At 39.0% G+C, this 22927-nt stretch overlaps 3 protein-coding genes across 6 annotated transcripts; 2 read left to right on the top strand and 1 right to left on the bottom strand.

Annotated features, from left to right (window-relative positions):
• Positions 1–309: 309 nt before the first annotated feature.
• Positions 310–20724, bottom strand: ranbp3b (RAN binding protein 3b). 4 transcript variants are annotated; one of them, XM_025052347.1, is made up of 19 exons: positions 20578–20724; positions 19719–20054; positions 17738–18532; positions 6724–6779; positions 6208–6244; positions 6049–6126; positions 5868–5939; positions 4293–4358; positions 4088–4180; positions 3825–3934; positions 3568–3684; positions 3377–3477; positions 3182–3257; positions 2988–3084; positions 2705–2829; positions 2488–2608; positions 1997–2139; positions 1684–1879; positions 310–1482 (listed from the first exon to the last, which is right to left on the bottom strand). In XM_025052347.1, exons 7-19 carry the CDS (start codon positions 5917–5919, stop codon positions 1439–1441), a joined length of 1341 nt encoding a protein of 446 aa, XP_024908115.1. In that variant the 5' UTR covers positions 5920–5939; positions 6049–6126; positions 6208–6244; positions 6724–6779; positions 17738–18532; positions 19719–20054; positions 20578–20724; the 3' UTR covers positions 310–1438. The 4 variants fall into 4 exon arrangements, with proteins under 4 accessions (XP_024908115.1, XP_008332795.1, XP_008332794.1 ...); XM_008334573.3 differs by lacking the exons at positions 17738–18532; positions 19719–20054; positions 20578–20724 and adding an exon at positions 8681–8832; XM_008334572.3 differs by lacking the exons at positions 17738–18532; positions 19719–20054; positions 20578–20724 and adding an exon at positions 7681–8648.
• Positions 12392–16103, top strand: ccl25a (chemokine (C-C motif) ligand 25a). Its single transcript, XM_008334575.3, has 5 exons — positions 12392–12585; positions 12917–13002; positions 13202–13319; positions 13421–13544; positions 13714–16103. Exons 2-5 carry the CDS (start codon positions 12939–12941, stop codon positions 13738–13740), a joined length of 333 nt encoding a protein of 110 aa, XP_008332797.1. The 5' UTR covers positions 12392–12585; positions 12917–12938; the 3' UTR covers positions 13741–16103.
• On the top strand, positions 15467–22708 carry pnhd (pinhead). The gene is made up of 7 exons (XM_025052443.1): positions 15467–15501; positions 19061–19212; positions 19313–19455; positions 19728–20004; positions 20711–20892; positions 21712–21770; positions 22468–22708. The coding sequence occupies exons 1-7, from the start codon at positions 15467–15469 to the stop codon at positions 22616–22618; spliced, it is 999 nt and encodes a 332-aa protein (XP_024908211.1). The 3' UTR covers positions 22619–22708.
• Positions 22709–22927: the final 219 nt, after the last annotated feature.

Here is a 22927-nt window from a genome sequence, read left to right as displayed (position 1 = left end):
TTCACTGCTTTGTATTTTGGCTCCAGGTCATTTCTCAAATAGGATAATAATTTGGGAATTGTTTTTTTTTTTTGTGGTAATGTAAAATATTTTGTTTCTGTATGCAAAGTCAAATGTAAGCATCCAACATTGAGGGGTGACCTCTATTTCTTCTTGGTTGACTGTGTGCACTCCTGCAATTATTAACACCCACTTGTTACTGTCAGGTTCAGAGTGGGAACATACGGTACCGATGATTCACTCTGAGTTTGGATATTAGCCTGGGAAGCAGGTCGACTCTGTAAAAAAATAAATAAAAGAAATCACAGATGTCAGTCAAAAATTGTTTATTTTGTAAATGGGGCAGTTGAAGATGAGAAAAACATGGTGCCCTACTAAATGAAGATATAGTCAGATGTGCATGGTATTACAGTTTTCACTCCATTATCCGCACATGTAGCAAGTCTTCATTCTGACATGACTTCCAAGTGTGAGCGGAATAAATGTTTGTATATTTTCAAAATAAAAAAAATGTATCAACACAATAAACTCCTGGGTCGCTGGAAAAAAACAAAAACAGAAATAGGTTTCATGCAGACGGATTACCTTATGTAGTTAATGGAAAAAACTAAACAAGCCTTCAAGTCATCGACTAACACTTGTGTTCTGGGTAGAGTTTCAGCTGAATCCTTCTGCCAGTTTGTCCTTTTTCACTCACATTATCTGAAACTGTTTTTTCTTTTAGCTTAAATCACTATAGGCAACTATAAAACATGTTATTAATAATGGTTTTAGTGGTCTCAGCTGGCCATTACAAACAGCATGGGCTCTGAGATGTCTAAAGTTCAAAACAGCCAATAATAAATTACTTTTTTTTCTTTCCAAAAACCTAATGCACAGACTAGATTTGATGTTTGATGAGGAAAGGAGTGAAGGAAAGGGGAGTCGGTGAAGAAACAACTGATTTGATGACTGGTCAAATACACCGAATGAAGCTCCTCTGGATGTGTGGAGTCCAGAGGTACAGCTGAAGAGTAAGTAAAAAGGTCCCAAAGTAGAAACTGCAGTCTTAACATGTGCCATACTTTAAAATGTAGAGGAAAAACACCCTTATGCTCATCAATATGATGAGCAGAAAAGTCCCAAACCAAAGCTTTGAAGTCTTTATTTTTGCTATGGGGGAAGGGGGAGGAAAAGTACTCAAAAATAAAAACACAAAACAGGAGAGGAAGGGGGAAGGAAAAAAAAACAACTCCAGATATTAGGTTTGAATGCAGAGAAGATGAACTGCACAAGTTGGGTGAGACACTCCGGCACAGGGGGTTATTTCCTGGAGCTAGACTTCTAATATCCAAAAGTACTGGTCTGGTGGACCCATGTTGGTCAAGGGGTGTCCATGGAGATGCCTACAGCAAAAAGCCTTAACAGCAGCATCTTAACAGGCGGTCCAGGAGCAACGCTATGTGCTTCCTCCTGCCTGGCTCTCTCCTCCCTCTGAGTTATCTGCAGCGAGAGTATGATGACATGCTAACAAACGTGTTGTAGGCAAGAGCCCTAAATAAACTTGCATTCCGTTGACAGCTGTCAAAATTAACTATAAAGTACTATTACATGACAGTGCAAAAAAAACCCAACAATCATCTCAGACAGTGATACTCCAAAGATTATGCTGTCAAAAAAGAGAAAGAAAAGTTAATCACTGACTTGTAGCAGGAGTAGAGTTTGGAGCAGAAGCAGAAGCTCTGCCTTCCTCGTCGCTGTCGTCTTCGTTGGACTGCGGTACCTTGGCGTCAGGGATGGTCGTCACTGGTGCCTCGGGCTCCTGCTCCGCTCTGCTCTTTAGAGCCAAGATGCGGTGATGTAGTGCTGCAGCCAGCTGACCTACATCCTTTGAACTACCCTGAAGAGGAAAAAAAGATGGGAGCAGACATGTCAACACTATTAAAAAAAACCTAAAAGCATAGCTTCTCTTGGTATTTAAGAATTACATTTTAGTATGAGGTTGAAACACACATACCGATATTAGGAAGACCTTGACGCCCTGGTCCTCTGTGTCCATGGCAGTGATTCGTACACTCTTTTCACTGGCCTTGTCCACCTGCATCTGTGGCCAAAGTTTAGTGTTGAGGATCAATCTAAGGCTGCCCTGGGTCCTCATCACTGCACACAAACAACCAGAAACAAACAAAAAAACATTTACTACCAAACTAATGCAGCCACAAGCTCTTTTCGGTACCACTGATGGCTTTACACCAGATCTGCATTTATCAGAAATGATATTACTCCAGAGATTCGCTGAAAATGTCAAGCATCTGTTCTGCCTTGCAAGGACTCCCCCTTGTGTTCAATGTCTAATATTGCACTAATGATCCCAACAATTCTTTTTAATTGACTACAAAATTTAAATATAGCATTTATGCAACCCATCCTGTTAATTCACATTTGACTCAAAAGTGTGAAACCAGTAAAACAAAAAGGTTTTATGACTTTTTTTTCCAAAGCTGTCACCTAGACGAGACTGTAGTGTGCCGTCGTCTGTCGATGCCATGTCATTGAGCCTCAGTAAACCACGACCTCTCTCTATCCACGACTGAGCAGTTTTCTCAAAAACATACAACTTGCACTGCATCTATAGGAAATGTATAGAAGAGCAAATGTTATTACAGTGTCTACTGACTTTATTCAAATGGCTGTAGAATCAGTATATTATGGGATGCTTTATTACCTGTAAAACATTACTTTCTGATTCCTCTCCAGTTTTGACATCAACTTTCTCTAAGATGCACTTCTTGGCTGTGGCTTTGGTGTATGCTGCTGCAGATTCTTCCAAAGACTCTGAGACACTGTTTACTGTTTTGAGATGAAAAAAAAAATACACCAGTTATAAAAAAACCCACCATCTTGGTTCTGTTTTGATGCAGTCAATGCACCCATTGGTTGTAGAAGATACATTTGTTAAGCAAGGAAAAGATTAAGTGGAAGCATTTAGTTAGAGACCATATCTCTACCTTTTTCTGGGGTGTTTTCATGTGACGAAGACTCTGAAACAGGAGGCGCTGAACTTTCTTTATTTTCCTCGTTTAAGGACTCACCCTTGGGTGGACTCTAAAAAAAAAACAACAAAAAAACCCAGGAGATTTCAGTGAGACACGTACAAGACCTCAGCGTCGGGACTGTCTTAGTGATGAGCTGTAAAACCTACCAGAACTCTTTCTGACATGTTCTGTCCAAAAACAAATTTTGCCCCACTGTCTGCATTATTTGTAGCATTTTTTGAACTGAAAGGTAAAAAAAAGGAAAAAAACAAACAAACAAAAAAAACAACAGGAAGTTAGAATACCAATTTTTAGTGAAAAGGACATGACAAACACTCAAAGGGAGGACACAATTGTATTACCTGGGTGTAGAGATGTACTGTAGGAAATAGTTAGTGCTCTCTAACTGGGAGCCCGGGCGACCACCGTCCTTTGACTTGTTTTCTGTACTGTTCTCTTCCAACTAGGAGTTCATTTAGGAGGCAGAGAAATAATAAATAACAGTATATAACAATATATAATAAAAATATAAAAAGCAAACAAGATTCTTTACCTTTGCTCTGTCTTTGATATTCTGACCAAACACAAAAGATATTGCAACATCTGAATCCTTGTCTTTCCCACTGTCACCTTTGTTATCACTTATTTCATCTTCTGCATTTTCATGTTTCTGAGACAAGTGGACAACAGGTCAAACTCGCCACCATGTATCAATCACTCTTTCATGTTAAATTAATAAATGTTAAATTCATGAAAACTTCAAAGTTTCCCTCATTTTTAAGGGGGAGAGGAAAGGCCTGTCCTACTAACATGTGTCTCAACGTGCTGCGCTGGGTGCTCTGTGTTGTTCAGGAAGAGGGACTGGGGCACAGACGCCCCATCTGAGGACTTCTTCACGCCATTAGTTCCACAAGTGGAATCTTAAAGGAAGAGAGAATTGTTAGTTCATTTTAGCCTCTCAGATTATTTTCTCAACATACAGACAACACTTCTCTGGCATCACAATTTGGATTTATCTACTTTATTTTAAATTTTAACTAATCTTAATTTGGTTAAACTGTGACTGAACTCACTGGACTCTAGATGTGATTTGGCAGGTGGTGCCTGGAGAACCGCAGGGCGGAGGACACTGCGTTGTTGCTCCTTAGGTTTTTGACTTGGTACACCTGAAAGAATTTTTACTTTCTTTTTTTTTTTTTAACTTTCAATCGTAAGTGTACAGGTGTATCGACAGAGAGTGTACCACTAGGTAAAAATGTGATGACATTACAAACTAACCTGAACTTGGAGCCTGACCGTGTATGAGTGTTGGTGGCTTTAGACGAAAACCCGACGGTTTCTCTTCTGGTGAGGGTGAGCACATAAGAAGAGGAATGTGACAAGAACAATCATTTATTTATTGATAATTCATTGGATTATTAAACGGAAAACCTGCTCTTAACTGCCAACTTTAAAAATGATCCAACCAGTTACAACAGGTTACAATAGTCTGGCACAAAAATGTTAACATTTTCTGCAAAAAAGTAGCAAAACGCAGCTACTGTTAAAAATCCAACAATTCAATCTGACCATTGGTGTAAAAGCTACATTAACAATGTGGAAAATTGAATTTATTCATCATAATTGTTAGAACTTCTTTTTAATTTGATCTTCAGTTTTAGTGATATAGTGCCAGTGCAATGCCAGAGCTATTTTAAAGACCTTTTGATTAATACAGAGAGATTGGAAGAAGAATAAATCAAAAATGTCTGAAGTATTTCCTGTGGTTTGTGTTGAGCTCTCACCTACACACTGCACCCCATTACCCACAGAGGTGTTGCCTGTATAGCTGTAACCTATATAACACTGCCTTCCAGTTCATTGCATATTTATTGAAACCCAAACCCTAGTAGTATCAGTACCAACACTGTAGTATCAGTGACAGTACTAGGTATCGGCGAGTACAAAAAATTAAATACTCATACTTGTATTGGTTTGTAAAATGAGGGCAAGCCTGAACCAGATCTTACATTTCTTATTGTCAAACCTAATTTTGCTAAATCTATCACAAATTAAAATATAACAATGTTAATACTTGGTTCTTCTTCAATCTCTTATCATTATTATTATTGTTACTTTGCAATGTCATAATTCAAGTGACTTAAAGCTCAGTAGAACTGCCACGAAACAAACAGTGTTAGGATCACTGTTGTAACCCGTCATACCTTGTCAACCCATTTACAACATTTCTACAAAACAATTTACATCTTAGCCATCCATCCATCCATCCACCCATCAACTGCTTAAGCCTCTTCATGGTCACATTTTGCAAATCTATTCATTCAACAGTGCTACACAAAACCAAAGCCAGCAGTCATGACAGGACAATTGTAGAATAATAACTGCATCATAAATTAGTAAGGAAACACTAACTTGATTTTCCAGGTGGGTTCAAAAAGAAAAATATATTTTGTACTTTCAAAGTCAGAGATCACACACACTGTAATCCCATTTTTAAATGCATCAAAGACAGAAATAAATTCAGTTTTATTTCTCATTTCTGCTTGCACTATTTTGCAAGACATTTTACAAATCACTACAATCACTCTGAGAGAATAATGGCACAGCCACAGGGGATGGCCAAAAATCCTGTACAATAACCGTACCTCAACCAAGAATGAAGACAAACATCACTACGATGCCAGAGATGTCAGAGACACCTTGCTTGTCAGTCTTCACAAAATTCATTTCATTTAAAAAAACATTTTACGATAAAAACTAAAACTTATTGGAAAATGAATGCTAACCTTAAATAAACCTGAGGCATTTACAATGTCATCAAATAATTAAAAAAAAAACGTCCAGATGTCTTACCTGGCTCAGAGTCAGAGTTCCCAGTTGGAGACTGGCAAAAACTCGAGGGCATGAAAACATTGTTCTTGGTAACTGTAAAGAGGCCGACAACCATTTCATGGCACTTAGCATTCAAATTGTGTGCACCACAGTAGTCAAGACAAAAGATATAAAATGCTCATTTGGTCACTAGTGTCCTTACCAGAGTGTGGGGGAGGGAACGATGAAGTCCTTTCCCTTTTCACTGGGGGACAGTAGCTTGTTTCATCTTTATCTGAATCTATAGGTGGTAAAACATACAAGTACTTAACTTGTTTTAATGCATCTGTTTAAAGAATTAACAAATAGACATTAAACATACCTTCTCCATCCTCTGCACTCGAGCCATCTGCAGATCGCTGAAAAAACAAAAAACACAAAGTCTTAATTCTTCTTTGATGATTATTAATTGAAACAATGGTAAGAATCTTCTAAAAAGCTTTAAAGCTTAAATGTCAAACGGGTAGAGAAAACGTGTTATAATTTAAGTTGGTAATGCTTAAATTCAAGACACACCTAGTATCTAATATAGAGCTGCTATATTTACTGAGATTACAACACACCACAGCAGTCCTTTAATAAATGTTTGGGAGAATTCTAACAATCTTCAGTGGTTAAGTGATCAGATCAGAAGTAGTTTCTAAGAGGTCCTGATATGTACTGTACAACCGCTACTCTTTTATTTACACACACACACACACATATATATATACACACACAGAATATATCCAGAATACAGACTTGTCATCTGTGTTTTTGACGCAAGGGTCATCCTTTCAATGTTTAGTGTTAGACAAAACTAGGCATCAACTTGACCTTGGAATACAGGTAAACCTACCTTTTGTGTTTTATCTTTTTGGAAAACAAACACAGGAGGCGCTATGGCAGGCTTGTCTGTAAATAGAAAACAACATATAAAAACTGTGATTCAAGCAACTAAGGTTATAAGCTATCTGTAGTGTTGGCTGTAATAAGAGATGTTCCAACTGTGATCTCAAATGGCAGTCACCAACTATTTAGAATACAGGTGAAAATATATAAAATAATACTGTATTTAAGGAAGTGTTTTGCTTTTTTAGAAGGAATGTCCCATTTGCCCAAATGGATCCCTGCTACACCCTATAATCTGGATGGATACCTTTCAAGACTTTTGGATTGACTAACACTTCTGTCAGTATTGTTGTTGGTGAAACACAGCATCAATTCAACATATCCAGAGATATAATTATTGCTATAGAGCAGGGGGTTTTCAATGTTATTCAGGCCAAAGCCCACAACAAAAATGAATTAGATTTTATGCTGTCACTTATCTGTACTTTAAAATGTATTAAAGATATTGGCAGCACAACAACAAATGCAAGAAAAGCTAACAATGTCTATAACAGTTAAACTAACAGCCATTAAAAACAAAATCTTTGTCATACAAAGCAAACACATAATAAATGCTAGAATTGAAATTGTACAGTTGACTCAAAAGGCATTAATGTATTAAAAACAAAGTGGCATAATATTTAAATAAGCATTCATTGTAAACCCTCCCTTGGTGCCAAACTACATTATTGTTGTTTTACTGCTCATCAATCATATTAAACAAGAACAAGGAAAAAGACGGCTGGTTGAATTTATCTCTTTAGTTTCCTGCCACTCTGTATAACCTGTGAAAATGCATAATCCCATAACGGAAGCAGACAATAGGTTTGCCGTCTGTCGTGGACATCTTACAGAAAGATTAATTATATCCATAGTTGTGAGCATTACAGCATGTTTTAACAATCACACAGCCTGGAGTGTTTACCTGACCAACATTCGGCGTCACGTTCACTGTCTGCCATGGCTACTGCGTACTGTTTGTGGTTGCTTCACGGTTAAATGCAGAAAATATTACAATATGGCGTGACCTATATTTTACGACAACTTCGTAGACTTCCGCTGCCCGTATAACAGCAAGTGAGAGAATGCAATCGCAGAATGCAACACTGACATCTCCTTCAGACAACCAATAGCTCTATGTGCTACCGGCTTGTGATAACCAGCTACGGTTTACTGTCCTGCTTCAGTAAATAGTCGGCGCCACCGGTGATTCGTAAAGCAGAACTAGCCTAGCTTACTGACTACAGTTAGCCGACAAATACACTCCATCCCGCGTGAGTCATCTCGCCCTACAAACAAGGACACAGATCATCCTTGAATGTCCAAACTAATCCCTGTCTTCGTCTTTCGACAAGCACATTGCAGCGAAATAAAAAGCCCTACTGGAAGCAGCGTATACGTTGAAACATCGCGCCGCGTTGGACCTGTCTCTACGCGCCTAAATGAACGTCAAACGATCCAACAACTAAGCGGCTGCACACACGAACCGTTACCATGATAATGCAAAGCGCGTGTAATATATGTGAACACGGCATCTATTATGAACAATGCCTTTTATCTTGGGTCGATTTGGACTTCCATTTAAACCCACAATAGATTACGTAGCTCGCTGCAAATGGTAGCACACACTGCCTATAAATAGCCGGGTGCTAACGTTTGGTGTAAAGCCAGCTAGCGAGAGGCAACGTTCGAGGGCGTTAAGAGTCACTCCAGGTTTTATACGCAGCCCGGCCGTTAGCGTTGTTAGCTGCTGCGCTTTACGCCGCAGAAATGCAAACGCCGCAAAGCACAATAGTCGCCGGAAATCGTCGCTAACATGCAGCCGAATGATCCAGTGTTAGTTATCGCATATTTACACAACGTAAAGGCTTAGTCCACAAGTCCACATCAGTTATATTGTTCGTCTTATACTGCCACTTTCTCACCTTCGTTTGCCAAGTCCGCCATTTTACTTCGACGCTCACACCCACAACCCACCGCGCAGATAACAAGTGGTAGAACGAATGTTTTTAGCTCAGTGCCACTGTTTACTAACTAATTCCAGTAGCTTAAAACCGCTTATGGTCACATAAAACAACATCCAGAACATTGTGATTTGCCCTTCCATATCACAAAGTTGAACCTTTATAACCAAACACTTTTAAATTAAGATATTCGTGGTTAGAAGTGTCTAAACCCAAACTATAAGGAACAGACAGGCCTTTCAATAAACATGGCAACCTGGCTGTGATTTCAAATAAAAGATTTAAAAAAAAAAGCTGTATAGTTACATAAAGATTACAGCTGTGTGAGAAACAAACAATCAAATTCAGAATTCCTAAAGTACTTTTACAGACTGTTTAAGAATGTCATTCAAAATAATATGTTTGGTTGAATATTTTACAGAGTTGTCGTCATTATTATAATTAAGAATATACAGCATTATGGTATTTCATTAAAAGACAAACTGAAGTAGTCTACTCATCTTATTTTACTAAATACATTACATCATGCATTAATCTGCAGAGACACTGCCTTGTGCTTGTACTTTTTCAAGTAAACAGATATTCTCGAGAAATAATATGTAAAACAAAGAAGAAGAAGAACAATGGTTCTTTTCAAGCTAGTTACCTGGTCAATAATTCATACAATGTATACATTTGAAAGACAGTCTAATTTGAAACATTCCCCCACCTCAATGTAATTTTTTGTTTATTTAATTTTACAATTCTGCAGCAGCTTGCACCATGTGTGACTGTACAGGTGGTGTCAGTAATGAGGAGGTAATATGAAGTAGTTAAACAAACACATTCTAGTTCACATTTCATGCTCTCAGACTGTTCCCTTCCTGTAATCATGATGTTTACGTTCATACACATGATGGCTCGGTTCTACGTCATAGACAAGGGGGCTCATCGGCTCAAAGCTGCAGTGACCCTCATAGTTGACCTCATCTTAACCCTGAGATGTAAGATGACAGTAATAAAAACGGACATGATTAATGAAAGGAAATACAATTCTAACAGAATGGAACTCTGGTGCTGTAATTATCTCGAGTTATTGGTCATCAAATATACTAAACCTTGCTCTGAAACCTTTTGTCTGTGTACACACACAGACGACAAGAATTCCTTGCACTACATTCATTTTAAATGCAGATCTTTAAATTGCCACTAGAGGGCAATCTAGCATTTCTAGGCACAGCTAAGCCGTGATGTAACACTGCTGTTCAAACAGAATAATAAGGTAAATAAGAAGCTATAACAGAAACTCATCTTTTTCATAGTGCATTTTCTTAGAACAAAAGTATGATGCTTTTTAGTGTAAAGCTTCAAGTGATGGGTCTACTTATCCACACAGGGCAATCAGAAGGGTAAACAACAAGGAATGGAATGGGAATAAAAGTCAAGCAGAATAAAATAAAAACAATAAAAACAAAAACAGAATGTCTGTCCTTTGTATTCATTCATAACTGAGAAACACTGAGCAGAAAACACGTAGTGAGGTCTAATGTTGCTCAACTTTCACCAAACGTTTGACGAACAAACAATGCCTCGTATGGTTGCCTTCAGGCATAGCTCTAACAAGCCACTGCAAGTGCTGCTTGCGATAGAAGGCCCACATCTGTCAGAAGAGCTTGGCTTGTTCTCCGAGCCAATAACAGTTTCGTTTCATTTCTGTTACCCATCATTTCAGACAAGGTATAAAGTCCATTTCATATTAACAACTTACTTTCAATGGGAGCCGGACAAACAATTGAATCCTCTGTGCTCCAGCTAGACGCTGTCTGCTTCACCAAGCCTTGCTCACATTGCTAAGATCTAACTTTAGAATAACAATCCAGACATTCTGTGGTCAATATATGGAGTTTAGTTCAGAATATTTTTGACAGATAGAAGAGATTAGAGTAGAAAACATGTTGTGTAACACATTTTCCAAAGATTTACATTTAATAAATGATTATAAATGATTATATGTCTTTCATACATTCCATTTGTTGTGGTATTGCTGTGTATCACTGACACTATCTTCATAAAGAGTATCATCTTAAACAACACCTCTTCCTTCGAGTGCAAATTCAGTGATAATCGAGTTAAAATAAATTGTAGCCCTGCGCTGGAAAAAGTAACTCAATTGTGCAAGAAAAGAGCGACTGAGCCACTTACCGGTGATACTTCTACACTGGTCTGTGTGTTATAGCAGGACGATTGCACAAGATGAAGACCAAATAATTCTGCTAAAGCCGTTACTATTAGCGAGCATCTTTATTTGACAAGGATGAGGCTCTTACTATTGTTTCTCAAAATCCAGGTCATGTGTCAGCAGAAATGATATGGAAAAGAAGGTCAAAGCCAAACAACATTTTTCCATTTTTTTTTCATCTCCATGAAACCTGCAGTAACAGTAAAAAGTGACAAACGTCTATTGTCACAATGACTAATAAAGATAAGTTTAACAATGCATTTAAATGCATCCAAAACAAAGGCAATAACAAAGAGATTGAAAAAATTACAGTGTCTGAGAAAAAAAGCTGAAGGCACCAGATTGGATGGAAACATAGCTCTGGTCCAAGCACCTCAGGCAGTGGACCATCATCTTCTGATAAGTACTCAGTGGCATTAATCCATCAGTATTTTGATAACAATGCCAAAGCTGAAATCTTCCCCTTTTTGTGCAGTAGCAACGTGCTTTGCCAAAAAACACTCAATTCTCTTTCATGCTTTACCAAGATCCAACCTACAGGGCACAAACGACCGCGGCACTTCCACAATTGCACCTTCAGTCGTCAAGCAAATGTGTAGGAATGTCTTCAAAGTTTGGGTGGTAAGTTGGAATCAAATGTTGAATTTTAGATTCCTGTTGTACCACATGATGCTCCCATGTAGGGATTACTCTACGTTAGCACAAATCTCCTGCAGGTAAAGACAGAGTGTTGAACAAGTCCACGTCGGCCTCACTTGGCTCCATCAGGGTGAGTCCTGATGTAGTGTAAACACTGAGCCTCCATGCTATCAGATGACCACTCAGGCACTCTTAGCTCATTCATATCTGTCACATAGTGTTCCATAAAACACAGGAAAAGGCACGCTCGACTATTAGAGAACCAAAAGGAAAACTTGGTTGGACACAGTATTATGGCAGTGCTGACAAGTGTGTCCTGAACTGTCAGGAGCCAGAGGGGAAGATGACTTACATCTGATTTAGACTGCACTTCTTTCTCATATCGAAGGAGTGCTCAATCATAAAATAACAGAGAAACAGTTTTTAAATTGTTGCTTTGCATGCAACACTGCAGGGACAACTCCAATGAATATCATTCAAGCGCACGCCGTGATCTGAAAGCATCTTGTTTAACACAGCAACGATGAAAACGGCTTCAGGAAACATCAGACAGAAAAAGTAACGTGTCATCATGTCATTAATCAACATCATATCAGCAGTGATGATCATGGACCGACTGCTAGCTGCCTGACAACTTAAACTTCAATACAGTAGGTGAATGAGCTGCAGCCATCTGAATGGCTGACAAACAATAAGAAATGAATGTTGCACAGCAGTTTATTGTCAACTTTAGCATCAGCTTGACAATGACTATGATGATGATTTTTTAGAACGAAGCTTGAAGGACAACCCCCCCCCCCCCAAAAAAAAAAAACCCATGGATGTCAATGGATGAGGAGACACAACAAAATATGATAGCAAAAGAGGTGCAAAGGTCTTTTATGGAAATATGATCCTGGGCTCAGCGTTGCGGAGTGCTCTATAAGAGAGCCTCGCCTCCTCAGGTGATAGACAAAAAGAAGGAGAAGAAAGTTGCAGCAACACCTGGAGCATTTGAGGACAGATAAAGGTGAGTGAACCCTGCAGAGACAAGTGGACAACTCCAGGAGTGTTCATCACAGGTGGCTGAATTAGCCTAAACTCTCAATGTGTATTTTTAACTAATTGATTTACGATTAACGATTTACTAATGAACTAATGTAATAACATTAGTTGATTTTTCTTTTTGATATAGACTCGGGGTTTGTACTGTGCTACATTCAGATGGAGAAACACTGCGTTTAGTGTTTGCCAAGGGGTTAAAGGTTCCAGGTTTTATAAAAGGCGTGGTTGGAGTGGAGCGATAAGACCAACAGTAGGTCAACATTGGTATCCTTTGTATTCATCTGCTTGTTTCTCAGAACTGCGAGTAGAGGCTTCACCATGAGGTTCAACGCGCTCTTCCTACTGCTGAGCCTGTCCTGCCTGTGTCTCGCACTGGCCCAAGGTAAGGTGTGCTGCATCTTTAGGTCACTAATGTCTGACTGTAATCTGAGAGCAGTAAAGAAACGATGTGGTCCAACCTTTAGCTGAGTGGGATTTTCTATTTTTTATCTGCTCTTTTTTCTTGGTCTTGTTGTCAAACTTCATGTATGACGTGGGGGCATCAGTGGATCCCATTTGACTCTGTTTCTGACTCCCCTCAGTGTCCTACGACAACTGCTGTCTGACATATGTGAAGAAAATGAACCACAACATTCAGAAACATGCTGTGAAGTACAGAGAGCAGGTGCTGGACGGAGGCTGTAACATTCCTGCCATAATGTGAGCACCGGAGGACATCTACCTCTGCCGACAAACGCGTCACACTTTTGGAATTCGTGTTATTCCCTCAACTTGCTGTTTTTGTATTATTTCCTCCTCAGCTTCACCCTGAGGAGGGGTCGTGTGTTCTGCACAGACCCCAGAGACAACTGGGTCCAGCGGCTCATGGTGAAAATAGACAGGAAATACAGAACCTCCAAATACACTGACAAACCCAACAAGAAGGTGAGTGACGGTGACGGAAACACTGGTCGTCATTTGGAAAAAACTTCAGGAAAGTCAGATTGAATTCATGTATTTATCTGTTAAAATGTAAGACCTGCTCATAGAATTAGAATTTAAAACTATTCCAACATCACATTGTTTTTTGTTTTTTGTTTTGTTTCTTTCACAGCACTTCTCACGAGTAAGCAAGGGCTGAGTGGGGCAGCCTGCTGCTCCTCACTGTCCTGCCCATGCCCAGAATATGATGCAATTAGATAACAAGTACTTTACGGCGGTACAAAGGCATCCTACTTATGGGCAGTGAGGAGATAAGACTGAATCTTGCAGCATAACTTTCACTTTCTCTGTGCAAACAACAAAGAGTCAGAGCAGCAGAACTTTTCTGCGTAATATTCAACAGCTGCTTCACTGGGAACGTCTGCCGTTGTTTTCTCGCCTTTAACATCATGTGTTTGATGGGATTTCAATCATTGATGTCAACGCAGTGTAAATATTCAAATAAATTTGTCAGTGGTGATAGAATGACAACAACAGATACTTCAACAGAAAGCTTTAGACTTGGATTTTTTTTTCAATGTAAAAATGTCTGTCTTTGCATATTTTTCACATATAGTTTTTTTGCTGTGCATGTACTGTATACTGGAAAAATAAAGAGCATTATAGTTCCATTCTACCATGTCATGTGTTCATTTTGATGTAAACTGATATCCTGGAGTCATTTCTACTGTTTTTCTGATGATTCTTAGAGTTTAGGAGCAGTTTAAATTTGAGATAAATGAAAAAAAAAGATTAAAATTTAACCACCTTTTCTACAATAACCACAATACACAGAAACATCAGGGAGACACAATGCAGGCGGCCTCTTTGGCACCCCCTGGTGGACACATGCTGAAAGTGATTCTCTCTATTAATAAAGCAATTTAAAAAAATCTGGAATAATTAGCCTTGGCACATTGAGTAGCCAAATTAGCCTCTGTGGCAGAGTCAGAAGTAGCCTGGCATTCACCATTGTTGTTATTGAGCAGGGGTGACTGGGGTAAGAGGTTACACAGAGGCAGGGATGGCTGGGTGGAACAGGTACAGAGAGGCGGAGCTGACCACACAGAGACATTTTCTCTCATTCTTTTCTTTTCATTATAGTTTGTCAGTAATAAGAACTCATTATCTAATTCCACAGCATGTACGTCTCAGTAGTAAATATTCCCGGCGAGCGAAACACCTGCAGAAAGATTCAGGGACAAATCTTTGAAGTGTCAACTAAAGGATGAATGATGTGCGCTGATTTAAAGTCAGCTTCTGTGTGTTTCTATTCTCTCTGCTCCAAGTGCATTCAGGAGAACTGCAGAGGCGTGTAGCTGATCAAATCTCCTGCAGTAAAGCTCTCTTTGTGTATACCGACATGCTTGAGACTTGTCTACACCTTATATTCAACAGTATGACAAACCAAAAGGCCAGTGTATTTAAACACATGTAGATAAAGATCTTTTTAAAAAGCCAATCTTTCAAGCTGATTGTTACGGATCGTACATTTCTACAACAAAAATAAACTTCACGCGTGAAGTATTTTTGAATCGACTGCCAATTTTGCCCAAAGACAGAGATGATGAATCACCCAATTATCACCCAGACATTTTTATCACTGATGGACAGCTGACATTCCTTTGAGTTTGTGTATTCTTGTATGACCCAGTGGGGTCAAAGATCTGCTAGTGGACCACAGACACATTAGTGCGGAGGCTTGGTTTCCTCTTGCTCAAATCAAAACAGTTCTGATGAATGCACCGTGCTGTTCTGCTTAAATGACCAGCAAAGAAATGGCTGTTGAGGCCACGGGAATGCTTTCTTTTATACAGAGGAAAAAAACAAACCTTCAGACTGAAACAAAACTGATGAAGAACAGGACTGGGATGTTTGAACACGCCATGGACCAGGAGCAGAGAAGAGAAGGTTACGACATGTCAGAGCGAGAAACAAACGCATCAGGTGTCACAGCACATTGTTTTGTCTTATTCTCACACCACAGCTCAATGGAACATCAAAAAAATAAAATAATATATGAAATTAACGACTACATAAATCTGCCAGAAGAGTCGGCACCAAAGGCTGATAGGACGTCTTCACTCCAGGGACGTTTAAGGGCAATAAAAAGGTGAACGCGTCCATAAAACACTGCACATCAAAAAGGTGACATAAATGTCCATTATAACTGCACCCTTTGTTTCTCTTTGAGTCACATCCTAGCAACTGAATTTATGACATCATGCGGAGAACATAAAAGTCAAATATAATTTTTTGTGTAAAAGATTAACTGCTAAGACAGTCACTTTGAAGACAGTTCAGCTGCTGTAGTGATATTTTCTTGTCAGCCCAAACCCTGAAACCATCATTATGGTCATAATTCAATAATTCATTCATTAATTCAAAATCTAGATAAAATCGGTATGAAAAATGCACAGACTGAAAGGCCAAAGTTGGTGTTTATACAGAAAGACATCCTCAGCTGTTGCTAAAAATAAATATTTTCTCTAAATCGAGGACAACACCAACCCTGCACTACTGCAAATGAGGACAACACCAACCCTGCACTACTGCCATCATTTGAACAGTCCAAATGTGTCTGTGTCTGTTTGTGACACAATTGTGATTTATATAAACTGGAAATATGATTATAATAAAATAATTGTAGGAAGGAAAGTATTGATTATTGCTACATTCACAACGTTTTCCAGCATCCGTGCTCATGGAAACTAAGGACAAGTCATTATGGAACCAGTGCTTCGTTTCATCACAGACATCATGTATACAATTCACCACACAACCTGACACCTGGCACTGTGTAGTGCGGCTGTAGTTACAACCTTACTGAGGAACTTGACTCATTTGTCCCAAGGCAAAATGTGGTTTTGATTTCCACAAACTCACTGAATGATGGATGCGGGGCGGCTGTCATCTTAGTTGAATTTCCTTTCATGCTCGGATGAAAAATAATAAATGTTGGACGTTATCTTAGAGCAGATCGGAGTGGTCTGCACTTCCATTTACCGTGACCTCCATCAGCAGCATTCACGCTGTGCGATAGCGAAACTAGCTTCAGTTTTAGTCACACGGATAGGAAGATTATAAAAGGTTGGGTTATAAACCTTATCATTATTTTTTTTTTTCTCTTATCGAATAATATTTATCAAATGCAATGGCTCCCTTTAATCAGCAGAGGGGCCTGACGTGCAGACTTTTGGCCGGAACTTGTTGGAGGAGCTAAAACCAAACAACCGACCGCAATAAAAATCCTATCATAAAATGTGTCACTCCGCTGCTCCACCCTTATGGAATATTAATAAAATAAATAATATTTGATGGTAAAAATAAATAAAAACGAATTTAAGTTTTATTTATTATTTAAGTTTATATCTCAACCGTTCACTGTTTAACATCCGCGTAACTAAAGCTAAAGCAGCGTGAATGCTTCGTTTATATCTATCAAGACGATTGCCAAACACTTGCAGAGAGGGAGTGCTATCTAATGGCCGCTAGACGGCGACAGTCTGCAGAAAATAAAATTGAAAAATAAAAAATAAAATAAAAAGCTTATTTTGTCGAAATGGAGGAAGAATATAATTAATAATAATAATAATAATAATAATAATAATAATAATAATAATAATAATAATAATAATAATAATAATACATTTTAATATGAGCTTTTGGTGTCACATTTCTACATTTGTGTCTCTTTCTCCTCTTTTGCATAATGCACGAAAACATATTTAAATTATTTAGATAAGATTATTTCAACTTGACATTTCGATGTAAATATTTTGGGTTTGCTACAAACAGTTAGACTGACTAAGACTGCTATATTAATCACACACAATATTTTAAAATACAGTCTATAAAATTTATGTGAAGAACAATGATGTGAGATGTTAAAATGTTAGGTCAAATCCTACTGTTGATAACAGGTCAATGAATGGAAAAAGTGACATTTAGTCTTATTGTTATCCCTTTAAGGCATGTCAATTGTAATGACTGCTTAGTCTTAAGCATTCATCCAACATATCATACAATCTAAATAATTAAATCAAGCAATAACAACGTGCGAATCTGGGTTTTCACCAAGAGTAGCGTAGAGTTTCAGTAAGATTTATCGTGAACTAATGAAAGGAATTAACAAGTGAAACTGCTGTGAGCCTCACCTTAATCAAGGTGTCTGAGTGCTGACGGCCCTCACCAACGATGATCCGTTGATCCCGGGGAAAATGAGGGGATCACATCAGCATTTCAAAGCTGAGCTAACACCTTATTAAAGCCTGAAAGCTAGATCCACGGAAGTCCAAGATTGGGAAGCTTTTATCCTCCTGATTATTTCAACAATCTGTCAGAAAAAGCAGATACATTTACAGTAAACTATGGGTCATTAATATATATTTTTTCACATGTTATTCTTTTAGAAACTTTCTACTTTCTCTTCTCAGAGAGGGTGAGATTTGAAGGGCAGCTCTCAGAGGTCTGACCATTTGGTGTCATGTTGAATAAACACTGAGGTGCTGGAGTTTGTTGAAGGGGAAACTCTAGGCCCCACGCTGATCCTGTTTATGTGTTTGGGCCTGGTTTTGTTTTAAGTCAGAGGTGCTAAACACCTTCCCCTGAGATAAAAGATGATTAATGCCTTTGAGTGAGTGACACTTTAATGGCAGGAGGCTACTTAAGCACTTCATTAGGGTGGCTTCAGGCCCGGTTGACGCAGTCCAGCCTCTGGATCCTCTCGCAGCAGAAACACAGGGGTTGAAGACGGTCTCTTTGAAGTGACCGCTTGCTTGTAAGGTCCCCAGGTATTCAGCATGGAAATTTGATTAGCCTCCAAATCACACACATCCCACGCCACTCCACTCCACTCAGACCTTGTTCTTGGCTGACAGATGGGGCTGAAGCGTGAGGCCTTATAAATATCTGAGACGTCGCTCAGCTGTGGTGCATTCAGGGTCTGGAAGCTGAGGAGAACATTTGGATTAAAACCATGGATTTACCACACTTCCTTCTTCTCCTCTGTGCCCTTCACCTGAGCTGTAAGTACTGTTTGCTCTGCTCCGCTGCTGTGTTTTTCTGGAGGTGTCCAGAGATAATCCCATGGTTTGTGCATTTGCAGCCATTTCTGTGTGTTACCTTGTGTCTAGGAGTAAAGTTCAGTACAGTTTTAAACTGTTTGGTTAACTTATTTAGCCACTTTACAGATTTCTTTTGTTTCTTGGCCCATGTTGCTCTGTTGTAGTTTCGTTCCATGATTAAGATTTTTTCTCTAATGTTTCACAGTAAAAGACAAAAAAAATCTTCTATCTTCTAACAATTAATAACTTTAGAGGTGCAATGCTTAAATATGTTTACATATTAAAATATTTCCTACAATTACTAACATCGTATCATTACTAGATTTGTATTAATATTAAAAATTAAACAAAAAAACTAAGATTTGTGTGTTAGGTTTTTCTTTTTTATAAAATTATTATAAAATTGTGTGTTAGGTTTTTCTTTTTTATAAATTGTGTCATAATTTTGATTTATGTTCTTTTTCCTACAGCAACTGAAGTTTTGGGGAAACACGTTGACCACAGAAACCTGTTCGAACAGAGAATGTGCTGTAAAAGACAGAGCCACTTTGTTTACATAGGACAAGGTAAAATGATCTGTCTCTCTCTCTCTCTGTGTGTGTCTGTCCATCTGTCTGTATTGATATATATATTTTTTATAATCTTTCTTCCCCCCTCCTCCCACAGACATCTCCGGGGGTCACGTCAGTGTGGATGTTGGGATGTGCAGGTCTCACTGTGGGGGACCAGGATCCAGGACGTCCCACGAGACACAACAGCAGGAAGATTCTAAATACTCCTCCATGCTGGAATTTCTTCGGAGCAAACAAGTACGTGAAATTGCGCATCAATGCCACAAGAGGGCGCCAGTTGCTAGCACTTATCTGATCACCTGACCTTGATAGAGCGAGTCAAATTGTTGTGGCACTCTAGCAGTGTTGCTGAACTGCAAAAACATGATTATGTCATTTTCACAACCATGAAACTCTATTTATATTTTGTTTAAAATTGTGTTATCATTCAGTTAACTGTCAGAGTTAACTGTCACTTTCTGCCATGTCTGACACATACAATAACATTAGTTTTTCTTCACCTTATAAAGCTGAGGCCCCGGGGCCCCGCAGTTCCAGAGAGCACAGACCCACTGAAGCAGCTGCCCTCCTGTGGGGTGGACCAGGTGTGTGAGCCCACTGGGATGAGGGTGGACCGGGTTCTCCTCCAGGAGGGACACAGGGAGGTGGAGGTCATCGAAGAGTGCCACTGTGAGGTCAAACTGAGCCAGTGCACCCGTGTCCCCGCACTGAGGACGTACTACGCTGAGACCCCATATGAGACGGTGATCGACGTGGGAGGATGTTCCCAGTCCAAGGGTTCTCCAGGTGTGTGTGTAGAGTGTATTCTTCCCAAACAACATTCATACCACATAGGCCTGTGGGGAGGAGAAGTGGGACCAATGTTAGTGGTCTATATGGTCTATGTGGGCTTCATACTCTTAGGTAACTTCTCTGTTGATTAGAAGCCTCAAACAGTAAAGATATTAAATTTAAAAAAATCATAATTATGTTTTATCAAAATACACCAATAATTTACAATATTCCTAGTAGTAGTACATTTTAGTGACCACTTACATTAAAAATCCAGATAATACCATTGTATATTTCATGTAGTTTTTTCTACCCCTTTTTTAAAGCAAAGCTGCATGTCATAAACTTTACAGACAAAAGTCTTGTTAGTTAATATGGTAAAGTATTACCCTACTGTTACCAAATCTGTTACTTATCTCTATTGATTTAGTTAGTAGTTCTAATTATTAACTGTGCTTCTTTAGTAATAGTAAAATACTTAACATAAAAAATACAATGAAAAAGTTTACACTAAAAAATATCAAATTAAATACAATTTCCCTTTTACTTCAGTACGGTGATTGTACTGCAGTAAACATCCAGTAGTACCTGAGTATTACTTCTTTGTTGTTATTGTGGTACAACATTGAACTGAATGAATGTTTCCTCCTTCTGGAGGTGATTACAGAGTGAACAGCTGACGTTCTGACTGTCGGTCTAATGTCCCTTCTTCCGTCCACAGACGGATTCTCCTGTGTCCCCACTAAGTTTGACTCGGCTCTGGTGGAAACCCCAAACAAAGTGGACCTCATCCAGACTGTGGCGGCCTGTGAGCTGAAGGAAAGCTGCTACAGAGTCCCAGTGGTGGAGTATTACTACGAAACAGTGTACCACCAGGACGGGGTCAAAGAAGAGAGGCTAAAAGTAGGTGTCACGTTATTAAACCATAAATGTGATCAGACTCTCACATTCACTTTCATATTTGAACCCACCTTGAGAGGAAGCATAGGGGGTGGAGGGAGGGAGGGGGGGGAGCTGCTGCTGTGGTGCCAGACTGTAATGAAGTATCAGTATTCATCGGACATCAGTGTGGAAGACAGTACTTAATTAGGCAAATCCTGGGGCCACTGACTGGCACCGCACATCCTGTTGGTGGGGACGTGTCAAATGCATATTCATGTAAGAGCTGCGACAATACACACGGCCGACCTGCAGACCGTCGTTTGAATATCAACAGAACAGGGATTTCTGCCGGGCTCATCTCTCCAGAGAACTATAAGAGAAGAAATGAGGTTACACAGGTTCAAATGAGCACATTACACACATTAGATACATAAAAAATGAAATTAAAATGGCTAAAATAAAACAAATATTGTTTTTAACTCTTAAAATCTGAATTTCCAACACAATGATTGGGTTTTTTTTAAACAACACTGGACACTGACAATAAAGGCAGCAAAGTAAATGAATTTACTTGATTTTTGTTTGAAGCAGTTTTATTGATGGTGAGAACTGAAGCTTTTCCTACATTTGTCCTCCTCCTGCTGCTGCATCACTGCTGCTCTGTCTGCTGTGCTTTAGCACCAGAAGTGTGAACAGGGAGCAAACACAAATGGCACCTGCAGGTGTGGAATCAAAGCAGTTAACATGTTAAACAGCAGCTGGCCACCGGCTCATCTGGGTCAATATTTGTGACCAGCTGAGAACTCATTGCTTTCTCTCTGTGTTGCTAATTTTCCACAGGAAATAGATGTGGGCAGATGTTTGGGAGGCTGCACTACAGGAAACCGTTGTCTTCTCAGGTTAGTACCGATGCAACTGCTACAAACACACACACACTAATGCACTCAGGAAACCACACCTCCTCCACCATGCTAACATTTCAACATGTGCTCCAACACCTTGTGAGTCTGTGCATTTTAAATTAATTTAAAGGAGTATTTATACAAACCAGAGTCCTTAAAAAACCCAGCTTCACTCAAATGAATTGACTGCTGACTTAATAATCACATTTTTTAGTTTCAGAGACCTGTGCTGAACTTTGTAGAACACAAACACGAAAGAGAGCATTCTGTTTCAGAAGCAATATTTTGATGGAAAAATACTTAACAATTCCATTATGATCTTAAACTGACTTTAAACATGACTTGCATCAGATAAGAAAAGCTAAGAAAATTTGCTTTTTTGTCAAAAACTAAAAAAACTATTTTAATGGAAGACAATTATGTCTTCCACTAATTATGTTTCTGACACAAATGATATTTTCCAACCTGACACACACAAATATCTGTCAGCTAACCCTGGGCTGTAAGAGTAAACATTACTTCATGTTGTTGTATTGTACTGCAAATGAGTTACGTCATATTTTTGACAGGAATCAGACCATGATCTGAAATACATGACAGCACATTCAGAACCTTGAAGAACAAAAAATGAAGCTACATTTAATAGTTTTTCATCCGTCCATAATAGTTGTGTTTTTTTATCTTCCTCCTACAGGAGTCCGTCTGACCCTCAAACCTGCCACTTATGGTCTGAGAGACAGTTCAGCTCCTGTGTCCCTCAGGGCCATGAGAGCCACAGCTTTGTCAACCAGCATGGACTTCTACGCACAGTTCTCTCCATCACTTCCTGTCTTTGTCAAAAATGAAAACTGCGCCTCCCAGTGGTAATCTACGTCCACTGTAAGGGATGCTCTAGACTTATCTACCCTAAACTATTATTGTATTATATGTAATATATGTATAAATTTGTAAATAAAATTAATTCCCCAAAACAATATCGTCCGTGGAGTCTATTAGACATGTTCAACAAATACTTTCAGTAGAGAATATACGGTTTATAACGTGGATTAAAAACTTTTTTTAACACGTTAGAGTTTGAAACGCCCTGGAATAAACATCCTAGAACCACAGCTTTGAGGCAGATTAGAAAGGAGCAGACCAAAGGACAACCGTTT

This window comes from Cynoglossus semilaevis, chromosome 20 (genome assembly GCF_000523025.1).
Source record: "Cynoglossus semilaevis isolate Cse_v1.0 chromosome 20, Cse_v1.0, whole genome shotgun sequence".
Taxonomy (NCBI): Eukaryota; Metazoa; Chordata; class Actinopteri; order Pleuronectiformes; family Cynoglossidae; genus Cynoglossus; species Cynoglossus semilaevis.
The sequence above is the reverse complement of the archived record's forward strand: the minus strand, read 5'-3'. Positions and strand labels throughout refer to the sequence as shown.

Bases quoted from the DNA above. Each gene is read 5' to 3' on its own strand.
- ranbp3b (XM_008334572.3), bottom strand. From the start codon at position 7,717: ATGGCAGACAGTGAACGTGACGCCGAATGTTGGTCAG. The intron at 6,127-6,207 runs GTATGTTTAATG...TACCACCTATAG, and splicing joins GAGTGCAGAGGATGGAGAAG to ATTCAGATAAAGATGAAACA. The intron at 3,685-3,824 runs GTTAGTAGGACA...CACTTGTCTCAG, and splicing joins CGCAGCACGTTGAGACACAT to AAACATGAAAATGCAGAAGA.
- ccl25a (XM_008334575.3), top strand. From the start codon at position 12,939: ATGAGGTTCAACGCGCTCTTCCTACTGCTGAGCCTGTCCTGCCTGTGT. The intron at 13,003-13,201 runs GTAAGGTGTGCT...GACTCCCCTCAG, and splicing joins GTGTCTCGCACTGGCCCAAG to TGTCCTACGACAACTGCTGT. The intron at 13,320-13,420 runs GTGAGCACCGGA...TTTCCTCCTCAG, and splicing joins TGTAACATTCCTGCCATAAT to CTTCACCCTGAGGAGGGGTC.
- pnhd (XM_025052443.1), top strand. From the start codon at position 15,467: ATGGACCAGGAGCAGAGAAGAGAAGGTTACGACAT. The intron at 19,456-19,727 runs GTACGTGAAATT...CACCTTATAAAG, and splicing joins AATTTCTTCGGAGCAAACAA to CTGAGGCCCCGGGGCCCCGC. The intron at 20,893-21,711 runs GTAGGTGTCACG...AATTTTCCACAG, and splicing joins TCAAAGAAGAGAGGCTAAAA to GAAATAGATGTGGGCAGATG.